This window comes from Copidosoma floridanum, unplaced genomic scaffold (genome assembly GCF_036245765.1).
Source record: "Copidosoma floridanum isolate Cflo_tuat_1 unplaced genomic scaffold, Cflo_Japanese_pri ptg000019l, whole genome shotgun sequence".
NCBI classification, from domain to species: domain Eukaryota; kingdom Metazoa; phylum Arthropoda; class Insecta; order Hymenoptera; family Encyrtidae; genus Copidosoma; species Copidosoma floridanum.
Window position 1 is genome coordinate 11,386,878 of NW_028321896.1, and position 15,526 is coordinate 11,402,403.

At 41.5% G+C, this 15,526-nt stretch overlaps 3 protein-coding genes across 3 annotated transcripts; all 3 read left to right on the forward strand.

Annotated features, from left to right (window-relative positions):
* The first annotated feature begins 857 nt into the window (after nt 1-857).
* On the forward strand, nt 858-7,754 carry LOC106640982 (peroxisomal acyl-coenzyme A oxidase 3). Its single transcript, XM_014355175.3, has 14 exons — nt 858-1,128; nt 2,683-2,892; nt 4,447-4,611; nt 4,727-4,882; nt 4,989-5,136; nt 5,252-5,539; nt 5,619-5,791; nt 5,877-5,999; nt 6,090-6,210; nt 6,287-6,520; nt 6,604-6,758; nt 6,838-6,985; nt 7,055-7,209; nt 7,278-7,754. The coding sequence occupies exons 1-14, from the start codon at nt 1,093-1,095 to the stop codon at nt 7,398-7,400; spliced, it is 2,235 nt and encodes a 744-aa protein (XP_014210661.2). The 5' UTR covers nt 858-1,092; the 3' UTR covers nt 7,401-7,754.
* Nucleotides 7,755-11,403: 3,649 nt separating this feature from the next.
* LOC106640990 (uncharacterized) lies at nt 11,404-13,239 on the forward strand. Its single transcript, XM_014355185.2, has 3 exons — nt 11,404-11,559; nt 12,080-12,617; nt 12,725-13,239. Exons 1-3 carry the CDS (start codon nt 11,459-11,461, stop codon nt 13,187-13,189), a joined length of 1,104 nt encoding a protein of 367 aa, XP_014210671.2. The 5' UTR covers nt 11,404-11,458; the 3' UTR covers nt 13,190-13,239.
* Nucleotides 13,240-14,389: 1,150 nt separating this feature from the next.
* Nucleotides 14,390-15,486, forward strand: LOC106640962 (uncharacterized). Its single transcript, XM_014355148.2, has 2 exons — nt 14,390-14,984; nt 15,123-15,486. Exons 1-2 carry the CDS (start codon nt 14,433-14,435, stop codon nt 15,351-15,353), a joined length of 783 nt encoding a protein of 260 aa, XP_014210634.2. The 5' UTR covers nt 14,390-14,432; the 3' UTR covers nt 15,354-15,486.
* The last annotated feature ends 40 nt before the right edge of the window (nt 15,487-15,526 follow it).

Sequence of the window (15,526 nt, forward strand, 5' to 3'; positions counted from 1 at the left end):
CGCAAGTCACTATACGGTAACAAATCATTACAAACATTGTTGCTTGACTTTTACTTTTATTATTATTATTATTTGTTTTCAACACGTGTTTCGCTTACATCTTTTTTTTTTTTTTTTTTTTCACAACTCTCAGCAGTTGCATTACACCATACTTATACATATTGTAAATTTCGAATAAATTCCGCGTCGCATACCAATTGTTCGAAAATTCTCCGAAACTCCGAAAATGATTGATCATCTGCATCCCTCGCATCCTTGTGTGTGGGGAGAACAGAGCCCAAGAAAGAGAGAGAGAGAGAGAGAGAGAAGGAAGTATCTGCTTTGTAAGTAATGCAGGGGAGAAGAGCAAAAGGGATCGCCGTCGCGCGCCTTTTTCCACACCGATGGGCACGAGTGTTGTATGTGGTCGTAGGTTTCACCCCCTCCTAAATATGTAGGTTGTACCTTACATAGAGACCTTCTGTGTCGCGCGAGCCTTCCCCCGAGGTTTACTCGACCAAACTGGCATGTCAGAAAAATAATCTTTTTCACCGCACAATATACACCCGCACCTACATACCGAATGTCTCTTCCTCCTCCTCCTCCTCCGCCACCACTGCTACGTCCGCGCTCGTTGTATCGTATATTATACACCCTGCACTTGCAACCCCGACTCCGAAAGAACGTGAATGAAAAGTGAAAGCGGCCGGCAGTGCACGATGCAGCGTTCCATCGGGGAAGAGATTCGAGTACAACCTGGCAACCTACCCTATATATCAACAACGCGCGCGAGTGAATATACATGCATGCATGCATGCATATATCGTGCAGGCGCGCCAATAAGGGGTGGTAACTGGTACTAGACATATGTATACGTGAGCGTGAGATGAGAAAAGCAATAAGTAGTGGAACAAGTGCCGTGTGTGCGTCCGTGTTTCCCGTGTGTACTATACGTTATTTTACCCATATGTATACAGATATTAAGCACGAGACTGAGTAGAAGGAGAGAGAGCAAGAGGACTATATTATAAACTCGCTGCATGTGCTTCCGGATTATACGGTTCTTGTTACCTCATCGACTCAATAATACGTATATATATACGTACACGAGGCATGCGTTTGCCAACGGATTTGGCTGACGCGGAGGAGGTAAGCCTATTACAGTTGATGGTCTTGGTTATACTGGTGTAATAATAATAATGATAATAATTTTATGATCTGGCAAAAATCGTGACATGAGTATTTTCGAATAAATCGTTTCCTGATAGTCTTGCTTTTCACCCACGCTTTTACCTTTTTCCAACAGTATTGCAACAGGGTTGATGGGGATTCCCCCTTTTTTTAAAACAATTTGAAAATGGTTCGAAGAACACGCCAACAATTAAATTTACAGCTACGTCTCGCTATTGGTGATTTTTTTTTCTTTTTTTTTTGTTCATTGGAAACTATATCGGACCATCAATTATTTCTTTTGGGACCTATTCTTTTTTTTTTTGAATACGTGGCTCAAAATAGTTTGAGCGAGCGCAGCTCATACTCTCCGTGCAGCTATACACCTATATCGTGGTTTCAAAATAATGGCCCCTTCTTTCCCTTTTTCACGACTCATTTTAACACGCTACATATTATTAGTCGTTACCAATTTGTCAATGCAAGAAATTAGAGAACGGGGGAGGAAGGTTTACGCAACGTATACTCAACGATACAGTAATTTCGCGAAAGATTACATGAAAATTGCCAAGTCTCGGAAACAAAGGCGACCGCGAGTACCCGATAATTTTCATCTCAAAGGAAAAGTAGCCGGCAGGTGTACTCGCGCGTTGTAAACAAATTTTAAAGTCAGTCAAATTGCAAGCACTTAATGTCGAGCACCCACGCGTGTAACGATCGCCCCCAAGAATATATATATATACCAAAGCGCACGCGATACCAGGGGTATAACGTACACTGCTGTCCAACTTCTAAGTATTTCTTTTCTTTTTTTCATTTTCTTACCTCATGTGTACACACACGAATATGAATCGCCGATGTTTTGTCAATATACACGCAAGAATGCCATTGTCGAGCCGTCGATTGCACTTATAAATAACCCGTCGTTTTTTATATCACGCGCGACTACTTGGAACACCAGTGTCAAATCGAGCCGAAGAAATAAATACTCGACGATCCCGTGCCTGTGTCGCCGTAAAAATCGCTAATCGGCAAACCGATCGGATCGATAATCCACGGGAGCGTCGCGCGCGGGCATGTCATTTCCTTAAAAATCGATACCCCTTGGGTTCTCGTGCACCAGCGAAGGAGCAAAGAGGGAGGGAGGGTTATTACAGTCCCGTCGAAACACGCACGTGGACGGACAAATGACAAGTCCGCGACTGCACTTTTAACATATATACATGTACGAAAGCCATCACGAGGCTAGTAATATACAGCACGGGAGACGCTGACAATATTATCGCAAACACGTATGTACATATGTAATGGGATGGCCGTGCTAGTACGGTGGTAGCGGTCGAGAAGCTTGGCTCGCGCGCGCGTTAACGCATCAGGATCGCGTACAACTCGCGTCGGTGAGTTAGATATTCTCCGGCGATTGTACTATTCTCGCAATAAAAAAAAAAACAAAAAAAAAAAAAAAAAAACACCAAAGTATTTAACCGATTTTTCGTTTCAAGATTGTTAACGATGATTTTATTTGCACGTCAGACCGAGCTGTCCATCAAAGGTGCCGAAAGGGACGAAAAACAGCGAGCCGCAATGCCGAACGCAGCAAATCGATGCATCCTCCTCGAGGACGTGAGCTTCCTCGAAGATATGCCGGTGGGTAACGATCTCGACAAATACCGGGCGCTGGCTTCCTTCAATTGGAAACGCTTGCGAGTTGTTTTCGAGGACCCGGACAAGCTGCGGCTCAAGGTAGGTATTTGAATTTGTTACCTTTGATGACTCATGCAAAAGTGGGTTTCCCTAAGGTATATATAAATATGTATCATGTGCTTCTAACTGCAGTAAACATCACGTGGTTGGAAAAGTAAATTTAAAATTTTAAAATTTTTTGGAAATTTTAATCAGCTCCAAATGCATTTACCGTATTTACAGTAACTTTTCATCACTCTAAATTTTCAAACTGCGGTTATACAGCGTATGCGCTGTCGGCTCGTGCGTTAAAAAACGATAAGTACGCGTTTATACGTATTTGTTTTTGCAATAGCTAAATTTTTATCCCCAAAAAATATCACGTCGATCTGATCAACTTTAAGATGAGTTAAATAGCATAATCGTAAAAATTAGTTAGCAAAATTGTAGAACTTGTCTTGAAAAATCTTTTTTTCCTCTATAGTCAGTTTTGATTTTTTTTTTTTTTTCACTTAGCATTTTTAATCTCAGCTTGAATAGCTAACAGACCGTTGGATGACGGACGCGTCGAGGTATCGTTAAATACTTGTAGCTTACCATCCGCCGATTTCGAAGGGTTTCGTCCACTGCATTACGTATATATATTTTATAAGAAATAATACACATACCATGTTGCTATGGCAGTCAGTTTTAATGATTCTTGTGCAACTTTTCATTACACATGTCCAACTTATTTAATAGCTAAATTTTTGTAGAATCCAATACTATTATTACATCTGTCCATCACGCAAATCGTTCATAATTTAAATTGAGCGATTCGAAAAAAAAAAAAAAAAGAAAAAAAAAAAAGAAAAACTATCGATAGAGTTCACATAGTTAGCAATACAATACCGGCATATCGGTGGACTATTGATACGGCCATCAATATTCAATGGCATGATATCTATGTAGTATCGTTATGAATATATCGATGTATCGGCTTGTTCGTTATAGAATAGCGATCGGTAAGTCGACGGAAATCGGTCATGTGATACTGATACCACCGGTGGAATATCTTTGTGTTAATCTTTACAAATATACACATTAATTGTTCAAATTAGAAACTTATTATTAAAACGATTTTAATTTCCTCATTACACGTATCACATAAGGATACATATTATTTAATATCCGTTACCATCTTTTACCGTACATTCAATCTCATTAAGTTTCAATGGACTACTATTAAAAAAAATCTCAGGTTCAAACGATTTCCATTTTTCTCGACGTATAGCACTTTTGATATGTAGAAAATTCCATACCGATCTTTATGCGAAAAACAACCTTTATGCGCTGACAGGTGATTGATGGGTGGACGCATTTAATGGTAGAGCATTGCGCTCGGATGTACCTATGCTAATTTCGGATGATTTTTGTTTCCGACGTGCACGCGTGCGTGGCTTTACGTCGCTTTAAAAATAAAAAATTCACGTGGAAATCGGTTTCCGGGAAATGTACACTTTTTGTCGATTTATAACTTATTTCGAGCGTTTGCAACAAGTTGAAAGATAAAAAAAAAAGAAAACAGTAATAATAGTAAAAAAAAAAAAAAAAAAAAAAACCAATAATGTTTAGATGCGCCTGTGGAAGGCCATGGAAGCGGACCCGGAGTACCATCCTCCGAACGGCGTGGCACTGAGCGCGGACGAGCAAAAACGACGCGCGGCCCGGCAACTCGCACGCCTGCATCACCAGAAACTATTGCTCGGCGATCTCAGCAAACTCAACTACAGAACCAAGGTAAGTTGCAGTGCCACGTGTCACATTATTATCAATCCTCGCTCGCTGTTACCATCCACAGAGTGAACAATGAAACAATCGATATGCCGATGTGTATATGTTGCTTTTTTCTCAGACCGAGTTTATGATGGTACTGAACGAGGCCACCTGTCTCATCGATCCTACCCTCTCCGTGAAAATAGCCATCGGCGTCTACCTCTTCAGCAACACCATTCTAACACTGGGCACCGAGCGACACCTGCCTTTCTTCCACGCGGTCTTCAACAAACAGGTGTGTGACGTTTATCGTTCCATACAAACGCTAAAACGTAAATAATGAAGAAAAAAAAAAAATAATAACAATGGAAATGGTAACAATCTGGTATCCTCGTCCACAGATGCTGGGTTGTTACGCCTTGACCGAAGTCGCTCACGGTAGCGACACGAAAATGATGCGGACGACCGCGACGTACGACCCGAGTACCCGAACCTTCGTGCTTCACACTCCGGACTTCAAGGCAGCCAAATGCTGGGTCGGCAATCTCGGTAACGCAACCCACGTTTCATACATTTTACAATCCACCACCCCAATTATATAAATGTGCAAGCTCCTTTTGACCGAACGATTGAAAAAAAAAAAAAAAAAAAAAAAAAAAAACAGGCAAAACAGCGACGATAGCGATAGTGTTCGCGCAATTGGTCACGCAAAACACCCACCACGGCCTTCACGCGTTCGTCGTACCGGTGAGGGATCCCAAGACGTACCTGTCTTATCCGGGAGTCATAGTCGGCGACCTCGGCGAGAAGAATGGCCTCCACGGCATCGACAACGGCTACGTCATATTCAACAACTACAGGATACCGAGGGAAAATTTGCTCAACAGGGCGGCCGAGGTCACACCCGAGGGCGACTACGAGAGCTCGTTCTCCGACCCTCACAGGATTTTAGGTGGTTACTTTTTCTTCGGCTTTTGCTACACCGTCTCATTGTTTTACCAAAATGACGTGAATTTATTGATGAAAACCAGGAGCCGTGCTGGAGAATCTGTCGGCCGGTCGGATAGGGATCTGCCAGGAGTCGACCAACAGGCTCGGTGCCGCTGTAATTATAGCCGTTAGGTACGCCGCTGTGCGGAAGCAGTTCTCCAACTCGTCTGTAAATAGTAACGAAGAAACTCCGATCCTCGAGTACGAACTGCACGTGGGTATTGCTAACTCGTTTACCAGTTCGGTAATTTGGAATGTTAAACTGAAACAAACAAAAAAATATCATGTATTTTTTTCAGCAATGGAGACTGTTTCCTTATCTAGCTGCGGCCTGCGTGTTCAAACTTTTCATGACGGAGTTTACGAATTTGTATTTAGAAAATGTACAAAAGTCGATGGAAGGAGAGGACATACCGAATCTCGTGGGTATTTTTTGGTTTTTAGTGTAGTACAGGGTTATTTGTTCCATACAATGTTAACGACAAAAAAACAAAAACATGTTTGATCTACAGAGTCAGATAGTGTCAGAAATCCATAGTATGGTGTCGGTGCTGAAACCTCTGTTAACGTGGACTTGCCGGGACGCGATACGAGAGTGCAGGGAAGCTTGCGGAGGTCACGGCTACCACAAAAGTACGTTATACGCACAATCGAATAAGATCAACGGAAAAAAGGATTTTATGAACGATGATTTAATTGCGCGATTTAGCGGCAGCTTTGGGTGACATGGCGGCAAACCACGAGCCATCGGTCTCGTACGAGGGCGATAACAACGTGCTGATTCAGCAAACGAGTAATTGGATACTGCGCCAGTGGAACGACTTGCAAAGTGGCTCGACTACTACCATCAGTCCTTTGGCTTCTCTAAAGTTTCTCGTTCATGGGCCCAAGATTCTACGAAAGAAATTCGATCCGCATGTCGAGGCACGGCTAACGCTGGATTGTAAGCCCATTGCTGTATTGTCGTTGCATCATCGTGACGCATGGGCTTACCGATTTTCAATAGCGCAATATTTATTTTTACAGTCGTCCGGGACGCCTACGAGTGGCTGATAACGTGGCTCGTCAGCGAAACGCAGCGAAAGTACGAGGAAGAACTGGCCAATGGCGCAAACAACTTTACAGCTCGCAGCAAGTCGCAGGTCTACAGAGCGGCTCATCTTTCTAGGGCATACGGGGAGGTGAGTCTTGATTTCCAAGAGACACCACATGTTTTCGTACAAAGCCTTTTAATATTTATGTCCGTTTAAAATTTTCCAGAGGATAGTCACAAGTTATTGCGTCGTCAGACTGAACAAGACGATTCCAGAGGCGCCAGAAGCGGCGAGTTTGAAAATTGTTTTGAACAAACTCGTGCTCTTGTATTCACTGTGTTGCCTAGAGAAGCATTTAACCATATTTTATCAAGGTGGGCAATCGTGGTTACCATTTTTTACATTTCATCCAATTACCGAATGATTTTTTTGTTTTGTTTTAGGTGGCTACTGTACCGGACCTCGGATGGCCGCTTTGGTCAAAGAAAATATACTAAATTTATGCGCTGAAATAAAACCAGAGGCCATCGCAATAGCTGATGCCTTGGCTCCTCCGGATTTTGTTTTGAACTCTGTTTTGGGGATGTCGGATGGAAAGGTAAATCATTTCACGCTTCCCCGTCCCGCCTAAATTATGCCAAAAATGATATTTTACATTGTTGTTAGGTCTATGAGCGTCTCGAGGAGGCCTTCCGATGCTATCCAGGTGGATCGGAAAGAGCAAACTGGTGGTCCGAGCTGTTGGAAGTGGCGGACAAGCCGTTGATCGTTCCAAAGTCAAAGCTTTGACGAATGTAACACGCTTGTTTTCGTTATGGCATGGCCACTACTTTTTTGTCCAACCAATGAGTGAAAAGCACACAAAACGCTGATGTCGCATCAATTTTTAACAATGTACATTTTTAAAATACCACCAACCTTAGCATATTTTTTGTATGCTTATGTGTGTCTACATTGTTTTTATTGTGTTTTAATTTTTTTTTTTATTACTATGTACGTACTTATGAGCATGATTACCATTACTTATTAGTAAGTTACCGGAATTGTAGTTTTGTGTACTATTTAGGAAGTACCTAAATACAGAATGAGGCTGTTTTGCGTGCAAAAATTTTTATGAATATATAACGATACTTAAGTGTTGAATTTTCTATTATTTATAACATCTTAGAAAAATCACGCGTTTGAACGCATTATTATTTACTTGTAAAAATTTAATATAACTACCGAAAAAAAAAAAAAAAAAAAGAGAAAGAAAGAAAAAGAAAAATACTTTTTGAGACAATATTGGCATGTGTATATTTTTAATAAAGATTGCGCACTGAATTAAATTTTGTTTGATTACTATTTACCAAAACCATTGCTCACTTGTTCATAAAATTCAGTCAAATGAATTCTTCCGAGTCCATTAGTGCACTAATATTTTTACTTCTCGAGGAATTCTGATTACTCTTGCAGATATACATAGTGTTCACCACCCTGTGGAAATAATGTTTTTGAATCACTGTTTTTATGGTTAGGTACATTAGTAATAATAATACTCTCCACCATCACTATTAATATAAAGTAAAAGAGACACAAGAAAAAGAAGAATTTGTTACCATTACAAACAGGATACTTCGCCTTCAATTCGTAAAAAGTCTCTAAGAAAAACGATCCAGATTAACTTGTTTTCATAACTTTTCATTCGTACTAAGTAGCAGTAGCAGTCGTTGTGTTCATTATAACTAAATTTCATGTAAAATACAGCTTTTAATATTGAATGTGTTGAATAAACATTTACAATACACTTTAAATATTTGAACAATGAAACCGTTCAGCGTATGAATATGAAGAATCTTACGGTGGTAAGGTTATCGCATTAGTAAAAATTTGTATTTGTTATTAATAAATCTTATTTAAAATAAAGTTATAATTATTTGGCGTATTAAGTAAATAATAATAATATACTGCAACAGGGGATGATGCCACGTTATTGCATGTTAATTAATAATTGACCGAAAAAATGTGAAAAAAAATCGTGTTTTGTCGATATAAATTGTCATTTTACAGAAAAGTATGTACTATAGCAGTGTTAAATGTAAGTACTGAGGTGTTAATTTCACTTGAATTTAGGCGCCAAAATGGGCTAGCCGCCGACGTCCACCGCTACGCTTCGCCCGCAGCGATTTTGCACCGCTCGCAAGTGTTATGCGAGAACTAGCTCTATAAACTCGACAAAAAACGTTCATCGTACATCGTTTGATAGCCTCTTGGCTACAAAGGTCATTTAGGAAGAGAATGACGGAACAGTCAATATTTCTCTGATTGTGATAGCTGGATCAAAGCCCTGGTAGCGGAATACATCCTTTACGGCTACACAATCCTCAAGTGATGGTCGTCATTGAAACACCATCATAACATGCCGTGTGCTACGCAGCATGCTCCTCACTTATACCAGCCTTAGTTGCCAGGTAACTGAAGCATGTGGTTCCACCTTTCTCAACTGAAAGGAAGGTGGCCATCCTCATTAACTCTCCTCTTTCGTGTACATACCCCCTTAAGGGTACGTACACTTCAATAGAAACGAAAAATAAAATGTCCTCATCTCTTGGAGACTCAGACATAACAAATACCCTCTTGCTCTTGTGGGGGCCCTACTACCACCCTTTTTCTTGATGACTATGGGCTGACACAGGACGGGGTGTATTTTACTAATCTGCACTGAAGTAGACTTAGGCGGTCCAACACTACAGACAGATTTATCGTGTGCCACTGACACGGACGCTGCTGCTGAGCAAATCAAAGCCTTAGCTTTTGTCACCAAGACTTCAAGGGTTGCAACTGCCTCTTTCAATGGCTCGATCGAAAGCTCAATAGCGGACCATAGCTGCGCAGAAATAGTCTCTTTTTTTCAGCTGAGGCAAGGGACATGTAAACGACCGGTGTCTTGAGTGATTGACTTTAATCCAAGCTTAGCTAGGGTTGTTTGTTCATTTAAGTAAATATATAGGAAAGCCTATCAATGTGAGACGAGAAACCAGATCACAAACAGTACGTCGCCTCAGAGCAGCCCCAACCGAACACTACAAAATAAGGCTTACAGATAAAAAAGACCAAGGGAAAGTAAATGCCTGCACGTCCCGCTCCAACATTGCCAACCAATTCCTGAGAAACGGGAGCTTTACCGGAAAACAGATATCGAAAAAACTGTAGTCAATTCTGGATAGTCTCACACTAATGCACGGGGTAGTTTCAAAAAAGTGCACTACACAAGTACACACGAAGCGGTTGCACGCCGAGCTTTCACTTATTCAACACCACCTGCTGTTACACATTGATGGTGACGTGGCCTGAGTTAAAAGCTCGCGCGTCACCTCTTGTTTTGCATTTTGGTTCGAAACTCACTTTAGCAATTTTTTTAAATTTTTTTTATCAAAAGTATGTACTGTTAAGCTAACGGAATTTTTTACATACCTAAATAAGTACTTGCAATATAACCTAGCAATCGTTGAAAAAACGATCCGTCGGAAAAAATGAAGAGACTTGAAAATTACTAAGCATTCGTTTTATATTGATGTAAAGGGCATTATTAGCGTTGCGCCTCGGGTCTCCGTTAAATAAATAAATATATATCAGTGTTGTAAAAAAAAAGAGGTTACTTCTTAGTAATATATTGCATAAAAATACGAGTAAAACACGTACAATTCGTTTTCTCGTTTTCGGGGAGAAAGTTTAACTGACAATTTTAATAAACGCTAGAAAAAAAAAACAGCAATTTAAACAATTTTTCCTCTAGTTAGCTCTGTGATAAAATAAGAAATCTAGAAAATTTAATGCCTTAGACTTGAGAAACGTAGTAACACCCTATAAATTGCATGCCTTACATTCATAAGACAAGTTATAAGTTTTAAGGTAATAGGTGGTGTTAAACACTTTGCTTTCACTGAGAAGTTACTTTTATAGAGAGATTTCATATTTGTGCATCTCAATGGCATCAAAAGTACTTTGTGCTTCAAACAAGTAATTAGCTAGGTTTTTAATTTCTAAATCATGCAACGTACTAATGTACGAGAACAAAAGTGTTTGAAACACGCATTTTGCTATTTTTAAAAAGGCTCACATCTTACTCTCTATACAGTCAATTGAGCGTCCAATCTATGAAACCATATACTTAAATTGGCGTTGCACCAAAAATTAGTGGTTGGAGTTTTAAAAAAAATTTATTTTCAAGTAAGCTCACTTTTTAAAACCTTTTTAATTTTCCTACTTTTAATGAAAACTTGAAAATTAGTGCGGGAGTAGGTACTTGTTTCCCAGATCATCGCGAACCATTTAATTTGCCAAATAACAAATTAACTCTCACGAAAATGGCCAGAATGAAATTACTTCATTGTATCCTTGAAGAGAGTGTAAGTATGTCGTTGTTTTCACAAATTAAGTAATGCAGGTTTGTAAATTGGAAAAGGTGTCACAACCAATGGCAATTTATATTGTTACGGACTGTAAAAACCAAACACGTCCTTTCAAGATGTTTCACGGATAAATATACAAAATATGTTGCAGTAATGCACCGCTTCCGTGTTCTTCTTTTTCAAACACGTGCGTTCGCGGCTGCAGATTTCTCAATTGTATACCAAATTACCTCGAGCAAATAAGTATAACGTGAGCCCCCCCTGACAAATGCTTCCGCGATCGGCAATACGTCCAAGCTATACCGATTATCAAAACAAAGAGCAAACAAAAAAAAAAACGACAACCCGTGAGATTTCGACGCTTTCGGTTGCCCAACAACGTGAGATAAAAGCGCGCGGGTGTCCCCGGTCATCCGTCAATTCGATCACGGATCGTCGTGCACGAGCCTCGTCATCATGGACGTTAAAACTTTGCTGCGATTCGCATTTTTGATTGTTGTAGCTGAGCTACTATCCGAGCCGTGCGATACTCATCTGATCGCCCCTCAGCCTTACCAGTAAGTAATATATACACAATACGTGTGTCATTTTACAAAAAAAACAACAGAATTTTCCATGCCCCAGTTGATTGGGTTTACAAAATTTTCGAAATAATTTTCAATCAAGTTATAACAGCAATTATTGCTTACGATTTCCATTAAAAAAGTGGCTCAACTGGTATTACGGGCTCGCGTTTTATTTCGAAATATTTTAGAGTATCAAAAAAAAAAAAAAAAACAAATGTGTCTTCAATACTTACGCGGAAACAGCTTTCGCAGATGCACGCAATTGTGTTTCGGTGCTCCAATTCGAACGTTTTGCATTCCACGGAGGTTCCGCGTATTGCAGACCTTATTTTCAAACTCTTAAATCACGTGTTTGGATCATGTACAAATTAAAAAAAAAAAAAAGAAAAAAAATTATATGCCGGTTTTCGTAAAATGGCTGTTATTTATTACATGTACAAATGTTGAAAGTAACCCACATAGCGAAAAACACTTCAAGTAATTCTGATGAAACCCTAACCATTGACTGCAGGTTTCCAAATTTCGCTTACCTACCGGAGCCGACCCACATTGGATTTCCCGCACCTTCGAAAGCCGTGCCCCAGTACTTGACGCGACAGCTCCGCTCCGATCAATTCAGACCACATGACGATCACGTCTTCTTCGTGCCGCCACCACCAACAATACAGCTTCTCCAACCCCAGTTCCGCCAGGAGGCACCCCCGCCAATTTCCGCGCCCGTCCAGGCGCTCTACGCTAATCGACCCCAAATGATCCCACAACCACCACCCGCATCGTCACCACAGATGGGAAGACGGTTGTGTCCTTACGCAGCTGCTTCATCAAATCCTGGTAGATTTCCAGCTCTACCTTACACCCCCAATTGTGCACAGGCTTCCCAATCCGCCGGAGCCATGAATCAGGGACTGCCGGAGCTTCGGCTCGACCCCAGGAACGAGCTAGTCAAGGTCTCCAACGGGCACGCGTACAAGATCTCCGAGCCCATCTCTGGGGGATCTAACCTTGTGCCGGTGGACGTCAAGGGACACCGCGACGAGAACTACGGAAAGGTATTGGATTATGCATTGTAATTATCACGAAACTCGGTGCAATAATAGTATATGGTGTACTTGAAAAATATACATCCTCGTTCTTTGGTCACTGCCAAATTATACAGCTGCGGAACACGGACAGGATGTACGTGGTGTTGGACCAAGACAACGGCAGTAGAGAAGAGCCCCCAGTCGGTAACCACGAGGGCCACTTGCGCCCCGAAGACATACGCAAGCTGCACGACGTGATCGAGACTATCATCGAGATTGCCCAGATGGGGAAGATGGTGCGTCAGGGCGAGGATGCAGTGGAGTCCAGGACCAGTGTGGACGGACAGCAGCGGCCCGAAGTTGTGATTCACGATCTGGTGTCTGCTAGAGCTGCTGCTGCTGCTGCCGTGGCGCCACCACCGACTGTTGGCCCCATCGCGAGCCCGGATGATCCGAGTAGAGTGGCGTCACCGGCAGGTGATGGCGATATTATTGGGAGCGAAGGCGCGCAAGTGAAGGAGTCTACGGTGGCTGCGGGGAGTCCCGCTGACGAGACAACCGAGATGACCAGGTACGCGGTTACGCCCGCGACTCGCTGATTCGAGTTGTCGGAGGATTTTTACACTGGGATGAATCAATCGACTCTTTTTTTTTTTTTTTTGTGATACTCACGAAACACATTTTGTGTTATTAAGTATTATCATCATGCGAATATTGTAGATGTATTGTGTTTTTTAATGTGTTTGTTTTTTCATTGTTGTGTTGAAGAACAATTAATCATCGTTTGAAAATAAATTATAGAAAATTTTACACGTTTACGTGAACGTTGTTTCGATTTTTAATCGAGTTAACATAAATATAACGTATACGAGTTTGGCAATGTGTTGCATTGGTATATTTTGTGGCACAATATTTATGGTCTAAGCTCTTGGACTCTAATATCCAGGGTCGATGCGTCAGAATTTCATTAGATTCGTAAATCTAATAATATTTACTTGTACGAGCATGCATGAATCCTTGATTATTTATTTTTAAATTTACGCATCCTATACAACATATATTGTGTATAAAAAAGTCACTTTCAACGCTGAACGGTAAATAATCGATAAATATTTTAAAAAACAATGGTTATTCAACATTTTTATCGATTGCTACATCGGCATGCTTTCGCAAAGTTCGTGTATTGCGTCACTTGAATGTTGCTTTAAATTGTTTTTTTCCTAACTGCTTAAAAACATCAGCATTTAAAATCACTGATCGGTACTTGTATGTTAATTAATTTTTGAAAATAACTGCACATCAAAAAAATCGAATCAAATAAATCTACTTGAAGAGTTGATCATTTAAGACTCGCAAAAAGAACGAAGCTCTTCTTGACACGAAATCTTAAAATCGAGGTTTTACCAAGGCACGCTGCCCGAAAAAAAGTTATAAACGAAGGCATATGGAAAAAATAGCATTCAACTTTTTTTTTTTTTTTTTTTTTACTGCACCAAGAGCTAAAATATATACAAAAAGTATAAGTAATTCAAAGGAATTTACCACTTGTTACAATGTACCATACTTATTTCGATCAACAGAAAGGAAAAGCAAAAATGCTCGTTGCAAAAGTTATTCCAAAAAAACACGAGGCAGGTCTCATCGTCGTATACAATTTGCAAGACCCGCACAATCCATCCCTTCGGCGAAAACGCACGGGCCATATCCTCGAGCTTTGCGAAATCCCGCCGCGTCAGCTCGACCGCGATCCCCTTTAAATACCGATTTACCGATCGGCATCGGCGTCAGTCACCGAGAACACGTAGATCGTAATAATTCGCGTCGAACAATCAAAGAGACAAGATGCGCAAGACTCCAAGCTACGTGTGGCTGCTCGTGTTCTGCTACGGCCTCGGACCTGCACTCGCCGTTCCCGTAGCCCGGAAATCCGAGAAGAAACTCGTCGAGTCGGCCCACCTCCCGGACACAGCCTTACTGGAGGGCCTCGACGCCACCGACCACGCCCGGGCCAAAAAACAGGCCAGCACGACCGTTTGCATGCACATCCATCATCATAACAACAACAGCAATACCGAGTGCGCCAACTACAACGGCGTCAACTTGCCCGTACAGCCGAACAAGAACCAAGTGCCATTGCACCCGAAGCCACAGGGGTATTCCGGCTATTCGGAGCAGCCCATTTTTCCAAACCTCATTTCGCACGGGCTGGTCAATCCATGGATGCCCATGGGCTACAGTGGCATACCCATGTATCCGAATCCCTGTCCGATGCATTTCGAGGGCCAGTGTAACTGCCCGACCAACCAGACCAAGTCCGGTGACGCCGAGTTGACGCCCAAGATGTCCAAGGACTCGGCCCAAATGAAGGACGCCGACATGGACAGCCAGGAAACGGTGAGTGTTGTAACGAAGCAAGGTCTACTTTTGAATCTTGCAACTTTTTTTTTTTTTTTTTTTTCATCCGTTGATTGCACGAGTAATTTTTGGTGTTAATATGGACGATTTGATGACATTGTCGTTGTTTTCTTGTAGCAAAAACTCGACGACGCTAGTGCAGAGGTCCACGAGTCGAGCTCCAGCCGGCAAAGTCGGCACTACGTGCAAGAAGAAGAAGAAGATCCCGTCGACGCTGCACCCGAGACTAAGAGCGAGCATCTCCAGGAGGCGGAGAAGGTGGCCAAAATGGTCAAGAGGATGATGGATCGGGACGAGAGGATCTTGAGGAGCCAGCGCATGGTCGGCTCTTCTGTTCAGAGCAAGTGAGGGCTACCGATGGTTGTACGTTGGTTTTTTTTGTTTTTTCAATGGTTTGCGCATGAATACGGTCACGTAATTCTTTTTGTACGTTTTTAATAAGTCTCGAGTGTTTGAATAAAGACACAATTTTTACGAATAAGGGCAACTTTTTTTTTTTTCTTCAATAATATGTATCGTTG

Bases quoted from the DNA above. Each gene is read 5' to 3' on its own strand.
- LOC106640990 (XM_014355185.2), top strand. From the start codon at position 11,459: ATGGACGTTAAAACTTTGCTGCGATTCGCATTTTTGATTGTTGTAGCT. The intron at 11,560-12,079 runs GTAAGTAATATA...CATTGACTGCAG, and splicing joins ATCGCCCCTCAGCCTTACCA to GTTTCCAAATTTCGCTTACC. The intron at 12,618-12,724 runs GTATTGGATTAT...CAAATTATACAG, and splicing joins GCGACGAGAACTACGGAAAG to CTGCGGAACACGGACAGGAT.
- LOC106640982 (XM_014355175.3), top strand. From the start codon at position 1,093: ATGCGTTTGCCAACGGATTTGGCTGACGCGGAGGAG. The intron at 6,000-6,089 runs GTGGGTATTTTT...TTTGATCTACAG, and splicing joins GAGAGGACATACCGAATCTC to AGTCAGATAGTGTCAGAAAT. The intron at 6,211-6,286 runs GTACGTTATACG...TGCGCGATTTAG, and splicing joins AGGTCACGGCTACCACAAAA to CGGCAGCTTTGGGTGACATG.
- LOC106640962 (XM_014355148.2), top strand. From the start codon at position 14,433: ATGCGCAAGACTCCAAGCTACGTGTGGCTGCTCGTGTTCTGCTACGGC. The intron at 14,985-15,122 runs GTGAGTGTTGTA...GTTTTCTTGTAG, and splicing joins ACATGGACAGCCAGGAAACG to CAAAAACTCGACGACGCTAG.